Consider the following 13,145-nt stretch of genomic DNA (forward strand, 5'->3'; position numbering starts at 1 on the left):
TTTGGCACTCATTTTAGAGTGTCCTAAAACAACTTGCAATGGAAACCCAGTAGTGAAGATTCAAATCAGTCAGTGCTGAAAACCAGCTTTCCTCTGCCCCTCTACTGACCCACTCCCAGCTTTGCTGCATGAAGTGGCCCATGGCTCTGCTGCTCCAGCGGTGTTTGGGTTAGTGCTCACTAGGCTTGAGATCATCACTCTGGTTATTTCATTTTCTCCTAGTCTGCTGATGTAGTGGTTACGTTTTAAGTTGTGAGCCACAAGGTCGGCAGTTCAAAACCACCACCAGCTCCTTGGAAGAAATTTGGGGCTTTCTAGTCCTGTATAGTTACAGTCTGGGAACTTTACAGGGGCATTTTCCCCTTGTCCTTTAGTGTTCTGAGTCAGTTTGGACTTAATTGCAGTAAGTGAGTATATAAAACTAATGCCGGAACAGTGAGAATTTCAAATGAAAAGCAGCCCGTGACTCAAACCTGGCGTGCATCCCTGTGATTATGGAACAACATGGCCAGTGGTGACCAGGAAGGAGAGGGAGGCCTGTGTACAAGTGCCCTGCTTATACCCTGTCCTGGGAAAAGTGCCCCTCTGGGGATTGCCCTACAGAATGTAGGTGGAAATGGAGCTCTCTGACCCCTTGGCAAGGTTGGTAAGGGCCAACGAGGTCCCTTCTCCAATACTCAGAAGAGGAAAAAATGACCCCCTCCAGGCCAACCAGCCCAGAGATCACTTACATCAACAAATGTCAGTGACCATGGCTTGGTCATATGACCCAGTCTCCACAGATATCAGGAGGGAGCACTAGTGATGGGTGTGGTTTGGGAAACATACCTGACCCCTCCTAAATGGGACTCAGCTTCCCTAACAGTGGGCTCCCTATGGTGGATGGGCAGCCACCATTAGCAGGACCTGATTGGCTCACAAATTGTAAATTGTGTGTACATAATGACATGTTCACAGTAAGTCACTGCCCTTGAACTTTTGTTATTGCTAAGCGTTTCCTACTGTGCAATGAAGCCTCACTTCCCTGCCCTGGCCGCCTAGGAGAAGCATTACAGACTTATACAGTGGGATCACCTCCAGCACAAGTCCTGGTCCTCATATGCTGCACCCTGGTCTGATTGGCAGCCCCTTTGGTAAAACAATGGCTTTCTGGACCCATCTCCATCTGACTGAGTTACTTGGGGGGTGGACCTATTGACCTGACCCTAAGGGACTCCCTAGGAAATTATTTCATCCATAAAAAATGGAGAACTGCTTCTAGACAGGAGGTTGGCGCAGACCCTCTGGCTGCTGCCTGACATACCCTTTAGTGACATAGCATCTCCCTGTTTGCAAATCTTCCACTTCATGTCATCTAAACAGTATATGTTCTTTTTTTGTTTTTAATTTTTAATCATTTTATTGGGGGCTCGTATAACAATCACTTGTAACAATCTTATAACACCAATTGTATCAAGCACATTTGTACATATGTTGCCATCATTTCCAAAACATTTTCATTCTACTTGAGCCCTTGGTATCAGCTCCCCTCACAGAAGGGTCACAAGGAAGGAACTAGCCAGCCAGGTTGCAGTATAGCACCAAGGAATCACAACATCTAGTTCTTCAATACCCCCTTCCCCCCCCACTATTATGACCCCAGTTCTATCTTACAAATCTAGCTAGACCAGAACGTGTACACTGAGCTCTAACACACAATCCTTGACAGAAAAGCCCCTCGGGACCAATATTGAGAGCAGGGATACCATGAGGGTGGGGGGGAGAAAGGGAGAGCCAATCTCAATGACGTACAACGCTCCCCCCCCCCTCCCAGACGACCCACAGAGACATGGGGGGCGGGGTGATGGGGAACAGCCTATGTTAGCAGAATCAGCCTCCCTGGAGTTGTAAGACCATGCCTTCCCACGAGGCCGTCCGCTCCCTGCACACACCCCTCCGTTCCCCCATATTCTGCTGGCCCAGTCCTCTTCATGCTGTGAGTACACCGCCGTCCTCTGGACGCCCGGGACTAGAACCTGGCAGGGAGGGTATGCTCAGTTTTTGCTAAGGGACATTAACGAGACCTTTGAGAGTTATAGAATGACAAACACCTGGCCTGAACCGATTTCACGTGGCGGGCTGTGCGGCCGAGGTCACCCTTACCCTACTAGGCAGGCCGCATCTTATCCCCCGCCCGCCCTCTTCCCTCCCCGTTACCGGTTCGCAGGTCAAGCTTTCCCGCCGGGCAAGACACCACCTCAGGTCCCCGCGCCCCGCTCCAGGCCCCGCCCCTCTCCCAGGCCCGGGCTGTCACTGGCTGCCTGCTCCGGACGTCCGGCTCATTGGAGCCTCTCAAGGAAGTGGGCCAAGACGGACTGACAGCAGCTAGGAAACCGGTGGTTCCTTTTCTGGTCAATTGCGTGGCTGTCGGCTGGCTCTTGTCTCCATCGGACGTTGGGGCGGGCTGTGCCAGTGCCTCCTTAGACTAGACATGGCCGACGACTGCAGCTGGCGAGTGAGTGTGCGTGTGTCCAGGGATGGCTCAGGCCTCGCTGGGCGGGCTTAGGGGTGGCCGGCGGCGGGGTGGGCACGGGCTGCGGCCCCTGCTCAGGCCCCGCTTGTTGCCGCAGTCACCGCGACCGTGCGAGACCTACCGCGCCGAGTGGAAGCTGTGCCGCAGCGCGAGGCACCGCCTGCACCACTACTACGTCCACGGCGAACGGCCCTCCTGCGAGCAGTGGCGCCGCGACCTGGCCAGCTGCCACGACTGGGAGCAGCATCGGAACCCCGAGGCCCAGGTGCACCCGGGACCGGGGGAGGCAGGGCGGACCCTCCGAGAGCTCCTTGCGTGTGGTGTGTCCAGCCCTGCCCTCGTGCCAGGCTCCAAGGACCCTGTGGGGAATCCTACTGAGCCCGTCCTTCGCCTTGAGCTTCACTTCTTTTGAGAAATGCCATCCTTCAGAGGCGTTCAGGACCGGTCCACAGGCCAGGAAGAGTTGGCGAGAGTCTTGCAGAGGGAGGCGGGGCCCTGGCAAACGTTCAGGTGTTTGCCGGCCCTTGGAGGAGGGGGTTCACAGGGCTCTGGGTGACTTCTTGACTAAGCTTCGTGTCTGGAGCAGAGAGCCGGCCGGTTGGCCCGGGGGGCTGGGGGGTGGGGGGTGGGAGCCTAGTAAAGGATGAAGTAGGAGAGGCCCTGGGGGATGCCATGAGTCCAAACAGTGTAGCGGAAATAGATAAACCAGCAGAATCTGGTTCACTCGAGGAACACGTGCTAGCTCATTTAACTGGGCATGACAAGATGCCCTTGAAGCTGTGCCTGGTCACCTCAGAGAGAGGACCTGGGAGCCTGCCATATAAGGAGTTTGGAGGAACATGGGGGGTGGGGGAGTGAGTATGCTTTGAAGCCTCCTTAGATTGCCCTCTGCGTTTCAGTTTTCAAAACCAGAATGCACATTCTATTGGGAGGAGAAAGCTTGAAAGGAGAGGAGGAGGCAGATGGAGAAGATGAGCTTGTAAGAGGCCAGAGGGTAGTACACACCCGTGCTGATGGCCCACTTGGTGGGAAGGTGCTTCCCTTATGCTTGGCTTTTCAAGTGTGGCTGGGAAGTGAAATTGACTCAATAGCAGGGGGCTGGAAGGAGAGAGACCCCATGTGCAGCGTGGGGCCTGTTACCCCATTCTTTCCTTGTCCCCATCCCACCCCATCTTTTGCCCATCAGATCACTGCTGCTCTTCAAGGGTCTCCACAGTCACTCAAAGCTCAGCTTCTCCAATCTTAGCCCTAGCATCTGGCTCACTCCGTGAGCAGGAGCCAGGAAGCCTGGAGACCCAGGAAAAGACAAAGATGGTTTTACCCAGTAGCTTTGTGACAAGGAATGATCTAGATCTATGTGTACTCCCAAGGAACACATGCCAAGTGAGGCAACCAAGTTGCAGAGCGACGTGTTATTCCCTGACTCCTTTTTGTGAGTCTGTGCGTAGGAGACCGGGAGGTAGGAATGACTGCTCTCTCCTTTGCAGAGATCCCTCTGTGAGAGTGAGCGCGCCCGAGCGCAGAATGCGCAGAAGTACACGCTGGTGTGGGCCCTGAGGCGCAGCCCCCCTGCAGACTGGCACCTCCCTCTGGCTCAACAGAAGGATGAGTGAGGATCGGCCCCATCCCCTGCCTCTGGCCTGTCTGGCGACCTTAAGGACTATGACCAGCTCACTATGGTGGGTCCCTAAGAACTCCACCTGACCTGGGCCACAGAGCAGGGTGTCTCCAGCATCATCTGTACTCAGGGCACCCCACCTCACCACTCTTGAAAACACCGGTTTCAGGGCTGCTGGGAAGCCAGGCACTTGGCAGGTGTCTATGGAAAGCCAGGGACAGCCTGAAACAGCCACCTGGAGATGGCAGACCTGGCATCTGAAAAGCCCAGGGAATCTGTTGCATCACCACTGCCCTGACCTGTGGACACGGGAGGAGCTGAATCCAACTATGAGATGGTGTTGCTGGCTATGTGGTGGGTGATAGGACCTTATTGGTCCTTGTGATGCAGGCTCTGTGTCCTGGCCTTGGCGACCCAAGTGTTGGCAGCCACAAACCTGGGAATCATGGTGCTCACAGATGGGCCACTCTCTCACTTTCACAGCTGAGTCCCTCTCTCCGTGGGCTTGGCAAGGAAGCCAGGTGGGACTGAGGATGGGGCTCACCTGGGCCAGCTCTTCCCTCAGAGATGCTGTTGTAAGCAGTGTGCATAGCCGCAGAACAGACAGTCATGTTGAAACCCACTTCATGAGTTTGTGGCTTACAAAACCCAAGCCCTAAACACCTGGAATTTCGGTCTCTTCCCTCAAGATTTCCCCTTGTCATTTTTGGAATTGTGTGACTTAAGAGCTGTTTTCACACATTTGATTCCAACTAGAAGCTGGAAGTTAAATCCATGTGCGTTCCATTTTTTACACCGAGTGTGTGGTCCTAAGGAGCCCTGGTGACCTAATGGTTTTGTTGGACTGCTAACCCCAAGGTCAGCAGTTCGAAATCACCGGCCACTCTGCATGAGAAAGACGGGTTTTTTTACTCCTGTAAAGGGTTATGGTCTCAAAAACTCAATTCTACCCTGCCCTTTAGGGTTGCTGTCATTCGGAATTGACTCAATGGCAGTGAGTTGGACTTGGTCTGGGTGTGCTTAATAAGTGCTTGGGCAGTATTAAGATTTTGAAAGCTTATAACCATGTCAATGTTTACAAAGTGTCTATGAACAACAAGATGAAGAAAATTTCAAACAAGACAACAAAAAGCTACCATGTGCCTGGAAAAATATGAAACAAAACTATGTAAGACATCTCTAAAGAAAATGTAAAATGGTGTTAAAAAAGATAAGACCTAAATAAATAGGAAAATGTAAATACACACAAGGAGCTTCAAAAAGATTGTGGGAAAAATAATAGCTTTTTTTCCACAAAAACTTTGAAGCCTCCTTGGATGTATACAATCCAACAAAAACTTTGGTTCCCCAAGCCCTCTCAAAAGCTGCCATTGAGTGAATTCCAACTCGGCGACCCTCTAGGACAGGGTGGAATTGCTCCTTGTGAGTTTCCAAGACCGTAACTGTTTACAGGAGTAGAAAACCCATCATTCTGCCGCCAAGCCTTCTCTTACTGCTGGTCAAACATCCTGGCAGCACGAATGCACAGCAGGCCAATGTGTGGTGTGGTGAGGTGACCCAGAGTCCAACAGTTGTCTCTGCTATTCCTTGCCTCCCTCATGGCTGGGTTGCATCCTGGCCATTCATGGTGGGCCACACTTTCCAATTCTTTTTGCAGACAAACATAATCTTAGCATTTCATAAACAGAAAAGAACACTTCTCATCTTGTGTGTGTACTATACTTTTCAAGAGTAACTCCCAAGGTTTACGTGTGTCCCCCAGGGTTGAAGGGGTGGAGGTGCTCCTATGATCTCGAGTAGTAGTGAGTAAAAGTGTACGAATCTCATCTCACCCCACCATTTGCAGGGTAGGTAGGCTTGATTTTGTCTGAGCCATAGGTTCCCAAATTTATTTGGCCTACTGCCTGTTTGGGTAAACTAGAGAAATTCATAGACGCTCGTGTGTACAAGAAAGAGCTTCCTATACAAGAGCAACTGAATATTGAGAAAACAGCCCCGCCCAGGTCAAGTCCGTAAGTCTGACAAAAGCCCGTATGTCTGACACCAATCCTTGAATTCCTCTTCAGACTCAGAACACATGCAATGACACCTAGTGCAGGAAGAGCACAGGCCAGTGGGTGGAAAGTCTTGTGGGTCCAGTGACTGTAGAGGCATCTCAGTGCTGGCAGGGGTCTCCACACGGCTCCTTCAGCTCCAGGGCTCTAGCATAGCTCCATGTATCTTGTCAGTAAGCATGCCTCACAGGGAGTGAAGTGAGTATGTGTCCTACCTCCAGCAAGCTATGTCTCTCCTTAGTGCCTCAAATGAGGCTGCAGCCTGATTGACAGGCTATACTCTAGCCCTTCACTCTTAGTCTCAAATTGACATTATATATAACTGCCACACTACTCTTCAGAAAAACAAAAACTGAGAGCCCCTAGCAATGAAAACCTTGTACCATAGCTGCTCACCCAGGATAAGATACAGGTATCTGATTATGCAGCCCTACTATATTGTTCCAGTGATTGCCCACTTTGGGGAACCCTTTGGATCTTTATCTCCTCATGGCTGTGGCTCGTTTCCACACTCACTTCTTCATGACAGAGGACAGGGTGGAACTGCTCCTGAGTTCTGAGACTAACTCCAGGAGTAGAAAGCCTCATCTTGGTAAGGAGCATTTCTGACCAGTGAGGAGAGGAGGCTAAGATCTAGAAGTATTTACTCAGAGGGACATGGGGAAGGAACATTCGAACTTAAAAGTCTGTATCTGAGGTCTGGAGTCGCAGCAGCTACCTTGGGTTTGTGGGTAGACACTGAGGTGCAGGTGAAGTTTTAGGGCCCCATCCAGCACACTTGGGAAACTGCCGCCCTGTGGGTCCACCTTACCAGAGCCTCACCCTTGGGTCTACTTGTGAGGTTATGATTTGTCTGCCGCTGGCAGCTGAATGCACTCCCAGACTGCCACCGCTTGCTCTGGCTAGCCAAACAGGTACATCCTGCTGCAGCACCATTGCTGGCAATTTGCTTGCCTTTGCTACTTGACACGTTCCCCCTCCAGATAATTGCTCTGGATGGAATGTTCCCTGCCTGTGCAGCAACCACGTGCAAGGTGACGTTCACCTGGGGAGTGGGAGGGGGGCACAGACTTGAAGAAGCTAAGTTGCTTTCAGAGTATTCAGAATATGAAAAACAATGGTTAGTGCGAGAGGTAAGCAGTGCCTTTCCAACAGTCTGCAGCTCTAGACATGACATGCCAGTTGCAACTTTCAAGTGCCTCTTCACTGTTTCTTTTAAAAGGGAAGAAAACCAGGACCACCCTTTCCCCTGCAGCCTCTCTATTGAAAGGAGTTTCATGAACTGGTACTGAGGCACTGATGTTCTTAATTTGGTGATACTGAAAACTGCAAAGGAGAGTACTGTGGAGGTTCCCGATGGAGAATGGGGAACACCTGGAGGTCTTGCAATGTGACCTTTATTTTGTCATGTGGTGAGCACGCAAGGCTCCACATGTGATAAATATCCCTAGAGCAATGGTGACGTCCCTGAGTTGGTTCCAACCAATGGCCTTGTGGACAAAAAGAAGGAAATTGCCAGGTCCTGCGCCATCAGATAGTTGTTTCAGACCTGTCTCCCAGCAGTGCCATTCCTCATCCCCCAGTTGGACCACTCCCTTCTATCTACTCACTTCCCCTACTTGAGGGCAGAGCCGGAGGCCTTAGTCAGCTTCCCAGGACCTGGCAACGTGAGGCCTACACCTTTTGCCCACAGCACTCAGGTGAATTCACTTGGCTCTGCACAAAAATAAACGAGGCTTTCTGGAGTAAAGTTGAGTTTATTAACAGCCTGCTGCCTTCCTGGAAAAACCAGCATGAGCCCTGGTCCTCAAGGCTCTCAAGGTCAGTAGGTTCTGCAGCTCACCGCTTGAACTCCACCTGTGTGTATACCTTGGTGATGTCGTTGTACCTGCCCTCAGGGGGCTGGTAGGTAGGGACTGGGGGTGTGTGGTATGGCCCTTCCCTCTCAAAGGGGAGCAAGTTGGGGTCCCGCTTGATGGCCTGGGCGTGGAGCTCTGGGGAGGTGAGGCGCAGCTCCTCCAGCGCCTCCTGCTGGGCCTCCAGCAGGGACCGGGTGGTGCCCCGCTCTGTTTCATGCTCTTGCTGCTTGTACTGGGACCACTTCTTGAAAAGCAGTGCACGGTGCTCAGCTTCCTCTTCAGAGAGCTCTACCGGGGACCGATGTCTGGAAGCACACACAAACATGAGTGTCCACAGGTGAGTGTGGCTGACAAGGGATTCCAAGTGATGCACGAATCCCCATGGCGGGAGACCAAGAAGCAGGGGATAGATTGGGGAATAAGAGGTGGAGTGTGGCAGCAGTTGTGTCTGACACTGGGACAGAGGAGGAGAAAGAGCAATTCTACCCCAGGCCTTGGGTGGGCAGCTACTTAGCAAAAGAGAAGCATGCGCCTGTGAAGATAGGCATAAAAACCCCAGCAAGTCACAGGCGGGGTGTTTGTAGAGGCCTAAATACAGGCATGTACATATGTAAATATATTTATATATGATGATGGGGAACTAGATCCATGTGCATATATTTATAGGTTTGGTATTGAGGTAGCAGATGGACATTGGGCCTCCACTCAAGTACTCCCTCAATAGAAGAACACGTTGTTCTATTAAACTGACATTCCATGATGCTCACCTTCCCGTCACAATCGCTGAAGACAAATATGTGCATGGGCAAGTGTGTTGAAGAAAGCTGATGATACCTGGCTATCAAAAGATATAGCGTCTGGGGTCTTAAAGACTTGAAGGTAAACAAGCGGCCATCTAGCCTAGAAGGAACAAAGCCAACATGGAAGAAGCACACCTGCCTGTGTGATCACGAGGTGTCAAAGGAATCAGGTATCAGGCATCAAAGAACAAAAATCATATTGTGAATGAGGGGGAGTGCAGATTGGGGACCCTGGCTCATCTGGAGGCAACTGGATGTCCCGTTGCAGAGGGGCCATGGTGGGGAGGCAGGCAAGTCAGGGTGCAGTGTAGCATTGATGAAGCACACAATTTCCTCTAGTTCTTGAATGCTTCCTCCCCACCACCCACTATCGTCCCAATTCTACCTTACAGGTCTGGCTGGACTGGAGGATGTGCCCTAGTACAGACGGGAGCTGGAGGCACAGAGAGTCTGAGACAGATGATCCCTTCGGGACCAGTGCTGGGAGTGGCAATGCCGGGAAGGTGGAGGAGGGTGGGGTAGAGGAGGGGAGCCTATTGCAGGGACCTGCATGTGGCCTCCTCCCTGGGGGATGGACGGCAGAAAAGTGGGTGAAGGGAGACGTCGGACAGTATAAGGTATGATAAAATAATAATTTGTAGATTATCAAGGGTTCATGAGGGAGGGGAGGGAGGGAAAGGGGTGAGGAGCTGATACCAAGGGCTCAGGTGGAAAGCAAGCGTTTTGAGAACGATGAGGGCAACGAATGTACAGGTGTACTTGACATGATGTATGTATGTATTGTGTTAAGAGTTGTATGAGCCCCCAATATAATGATTTAAAAAACAAAACAAAAATCCCAGCTGGTCACAAGCTTAGCTAAATCCTACAGGCTTGTCCTGCAAGAAAAAGCCTGGGCATGTGCCACTTGCCCCACAAGGTGCTCCTTTGTAAATGGTGCACTTCTTACAAGGCAGCAAGAACAAGACCCAAGAGCTGCCAACCCACACAACATAACATAATCCCAACAGATGCCAGCCAGGAGCCTTTGAATCAGACGGCAAGAGGCTACCACCCAAAGGGGGCAAGGGCTGCCAAGCGATGGCAGCAAGACAAATGGAGTCAGCCACTACCGGCAGCGCTGACCTCCCATCATCACCCAGTTCCCTGGGTCTCTTTCTTGGACATCTTCAGCCACTCAAGGGCATCACTGAACCCTTTCTCCAACTACCATAAGGCAACGGTCCGGGAGGATAGGACTCAGCCCAGGGCCTTGTCAACCCAAGCCTCTAGCCTCCTTCCCATGACTGGATGGCTTGAACTGTACTGACAAGGTGGGTTCCAAGAAATTTGGGGTGGGGGAAATGAAATTGGGAGAGGATTTGAAGCCCCCCACATGAAAGTACCTGAAGTGGATGACCCAGGTACTTTGCACCATGACCTCAACTCTACAGGAGACTCCTTACCTGGCTTTGTCTAAAAACTTCACAGGGGTGATGAAATCTTCTATGGGAACTAGCTCCTGGCTCGCTTTCTCCAGGCGTCTGATCTTCTTCTTTAAACGGTCCTTTGCTGCTTGGTCTTTTTTGGGGTCAACCTTTTTCTTCTTCCGAAGAGGTTCAGCTCTAATACACAAAACAGGTGTTAAACCCGCTCCTCCTCAGAGCTGATGACATGGTAGACTGCCCCCCTACTCAGACTGTGCTGTGCACCATGGGCAGCTTTCCTGGTGAGGTGACAGAGAAAGCAAACTACTGCTGCAAAGTACTATGAGAACCTCATGGGTCAGCACCGTCAACACCATGGAAGGTATGGAAACCATGCTGTAGGAGGGGCTTCAGAAAGTGTGTGGGCAAAGCTCTACTATCTTTTCATTCATTTGCCCATCAACTTTTTGAATCCCCCCACCCCAAGGGTATCCATGATGGGGAATCTTTTGTGCTTGGGAGCCTAGGGAGTATACTGAAATATGGGTGCAGGATGGGGGGAACAAACAAACCAATGAATTAGAAACTCTTTATTCACATTTTAAATGGATCTGTGATTTGTAAAAATGCTGTGGCTGGCGTGTAGTAGGTATGAGCCCTATTTGTTCTTACAAATTCCATCCTAGAACACCACTGTCAGAAGTTCACTTCAGTCTTTCAGGGACACATTTCCCAGAGTTGCAATCGCAGTCTGTAGCACCAAGCCTGAATTTCCGTGGGTCAAAGTCCGGGAAGCATCCACAGATGCTTTAATTTCAGAACCTCACAGTCCTTGACCAGGGCATTGGGAGTGGGAGGGAATAGGGATGCTCCTAGAGAAACTTTATATGGTGCCCTTCAAAACACACATTCTCTTCAAAGTAAATTCATCTCTATTTAAACTGTGTTGGTGGCAGAGTGGTTATACTTTGGGCTGCTAGACACAAGGCCAGCAGTTTAGAACCACCTCTGTGGGAGAAGGATGAGCCAGTCAGGGTGCAGTAGAGCATCAAGGAAACATACAACTTTCCTCTAGTTTTTTAATGCTCCCCCATTATCATGACCCCAATTCCACCTTACAAATCCGGCTAGACCAGAGCATGTACAGATACAGGTACAGATAAGAGCTAGAAACACAGGGAATCCAGGACAGATAAACCTCTCGGGACCAATAGTGAGAGTAGTGATACCAGGAGGGGAAGGGGGAGGTGCGGGGAGAAAGGGTGAACCGATTACAATGATCTACATAAGGGAGCCATTGATCAGTATAAGACATGAAAAAAATTATAAATTATCAAGAGAGGGAAGGACAAAAATGAGCAGCTGATACCAAGGGCTCAAGTAGAAAGAAAATGTTGATGGAAACGTACAGATGTGCTTGACACAATGTATGTACGTATGGATTGTGATAAGAGCTGTATGAGCCCCCAATAAAATGATTTTTTTAAAAGAGAGTTCCAATCTCAGAACTGCCCCTATAGGGTTGCTATGAGTTGGTATTGGCTCAATTGCAGTGAGTTTTTTGGGTATGTGTGTGTTTCTTGTTGCCTTTTAGTATAAAGAAAGCAATATTACATGTAAAGAATGTTCAAAAGTACCTAATTTTAATGATGAGAAAACACTGTAGGCTGTTAATTTTGCTAACCAGATAGACACCAGACTTGCTCTGGTCAATTAGGGGGCACATCTCTCTTCCAATGACATTCCCAGGAGATCAGGTTGAGTTTTTACCTCATCGGAATGAGTTCCCAAAAGGAAAACATAGAAACTCGCTGGTGGGTCTCTCTAATCTGAGTCTGCCAGATCCCCAGGTGCCTGAAAGAAACAAGCCTAGAATAAGATCGCTATTGCCGTAAATCAACTGGTATTCCCGGCGATCCCATCTCTTAGCAGGATAAAAATGAGCTTGGATTCAAAGGCTGATTTTTTTTTTTTGCATAAATATTTGATTCAAAGGGTAACGGGGCTGGTGGAGCTACGATGTCCCCCCCAAACCTGGGGTGCCTGGCAGTACCGAATGTGACCGCAAAAGTTAATGTAGGAGATCTTTTCAGAATTCCTTTTCACAGAGACGGACCAAACTTGGCAGGTCTTGTCTCCTCCCTAAGGTCCTCGTTTTTCGTCTATGGATGAGGCATGATCATCTAACTGGCTCATATACAATATCTCTGATATATTTATGTTCAGTGTGCCAAAGGAACTCGAGATTCCAGAGCCACCTGGGCCAGCGCGGCGCCCGGTCACACGGGCCCCTGGTTCCCCGCAATCCAAGCGGCATCCGCACTCACCAACTCCTAGAGTGCAGAGCGCGCGCGACGGGCCCAAGGACCACGGCAGCCATAGTTCCTCCAGCCGCTGGCGGGCGGCTTCCGGGCGCGCGTCCTTCGGCGTTCCGACCCGCGGTGCAACTGCAGACGTCCGATCTACGAGCCGCGGCGAGCTTTCACGTTCCGGTCACGGAGAATCCGCCTGCCTCTGGCTCCGCCTCTGACGCAGCCCCGCCCAGGGCGTCCCGCCAGCGCGGCCACGCCCCGAGCGCTCAGCCCCGAGCTTCGCGCGGGGTCTTCCCTTCCGCACCTACAGACGCCGCGGGCACAGCTGGGTCCGCAGCGGTTCCCTGCCGGGTTTGTTTGTGCCCGCGCGACGGTCCGAGCCTCACAGAGAAACCCTAGTATCCTCCGGACGTCTTGGGGCTCCTCCAGACTCAAGTGCCCACGTTCGTGAAAACTGTCCCGCTCTTTCCAATAAACGCGCACGCCTTGGCTTCCTCTGCAAAGCCTCCGGCACGACTCGGGCTCTGGGAAGGCTGGTTCCCCTGCACTCCTCCGCGCTCAGGGCCGCTGGCTCCCTCCCGGCG

General features: G+C 51.1%; 2 protein-coding genes across 3 annotated transcripts; one reads left to right on the forward strand and one right to left on the reverse strand.

The window, feature by feature from the left end:
• Positions 1-2,290: 2,290 nt before the first annotated feature.
• On the forward strand, positions 2,291-4,818 carry CUNH22orf39 (chromosome unknown C22orf39 homolog). 2 transcript variants are annotated; one of them, XM_045291529.1, is made up of 3 exons: positions 2,291-2,500; positions 2,610-2,777; positions 4,000-4,818. In XM_045291529.1, exons 1-3 carry the CDS (start codon positions 2,471-2,473, stop codon positions 4,123-4,125), a joined length of 324 nt encoding a protein of 107 aa, XP_045147464.1. In that variant the 5' UTR covers positions 2,291-2,470; the 3' UTR covers positions 4,126-4,818. The 2 variants fall into 2 exon arrangements, with proteins under 2 accessions (XP_045147464.1, XP_012859706.1); XM_013004252.2 differs by having other exon boundaries at positions 2,295-2,494.
• A 3,103-nt stretch (positions 4,819-7,921) lies between these two features.
• Positions 7,922-13,139, reverse strand: MRPL40 (mitochondrial ribosomal protein L40). Its single transcript, XM_013004203.3, has 4 exons — positions 12,577-13,139; positions 12,020-12,103; positions 10,289-10,447; positions 7,922-8,348 (listed from the first exon to the last, which is right to left on the reverse strand). Exons 1-4 carry the CDS (start codon positions 12,627-12,629, stop codon positions 8,024-8,026), a joined length of 621 nt encoding a protein of 206 aa, XP_012859657.2. The 5' UTR covers positions 12,630-13,139; the 3' UTR covers positions 7,922-8,023.
• Between the last annotated feature and the right edge of the window lie 6 nt (positions 13,140-13,145).

The sequence above is a fragment of the Echinops telfairi genome, unplaced genomic scaffold (assembly GCF_000313985.2).
Source record: "Echinops telfairi isolate 266 unplaced genomic scaffold, ASM31398v2 ScPeMD7_70;HRSCAF=299, whole genome shotgun sequence".
Lineage (NCBI taxonomy): Eukaryota > Metazoa > Chordata > Mammalia > Afrosoricida > Tenrecidae > Echinops > Echinops telfairi.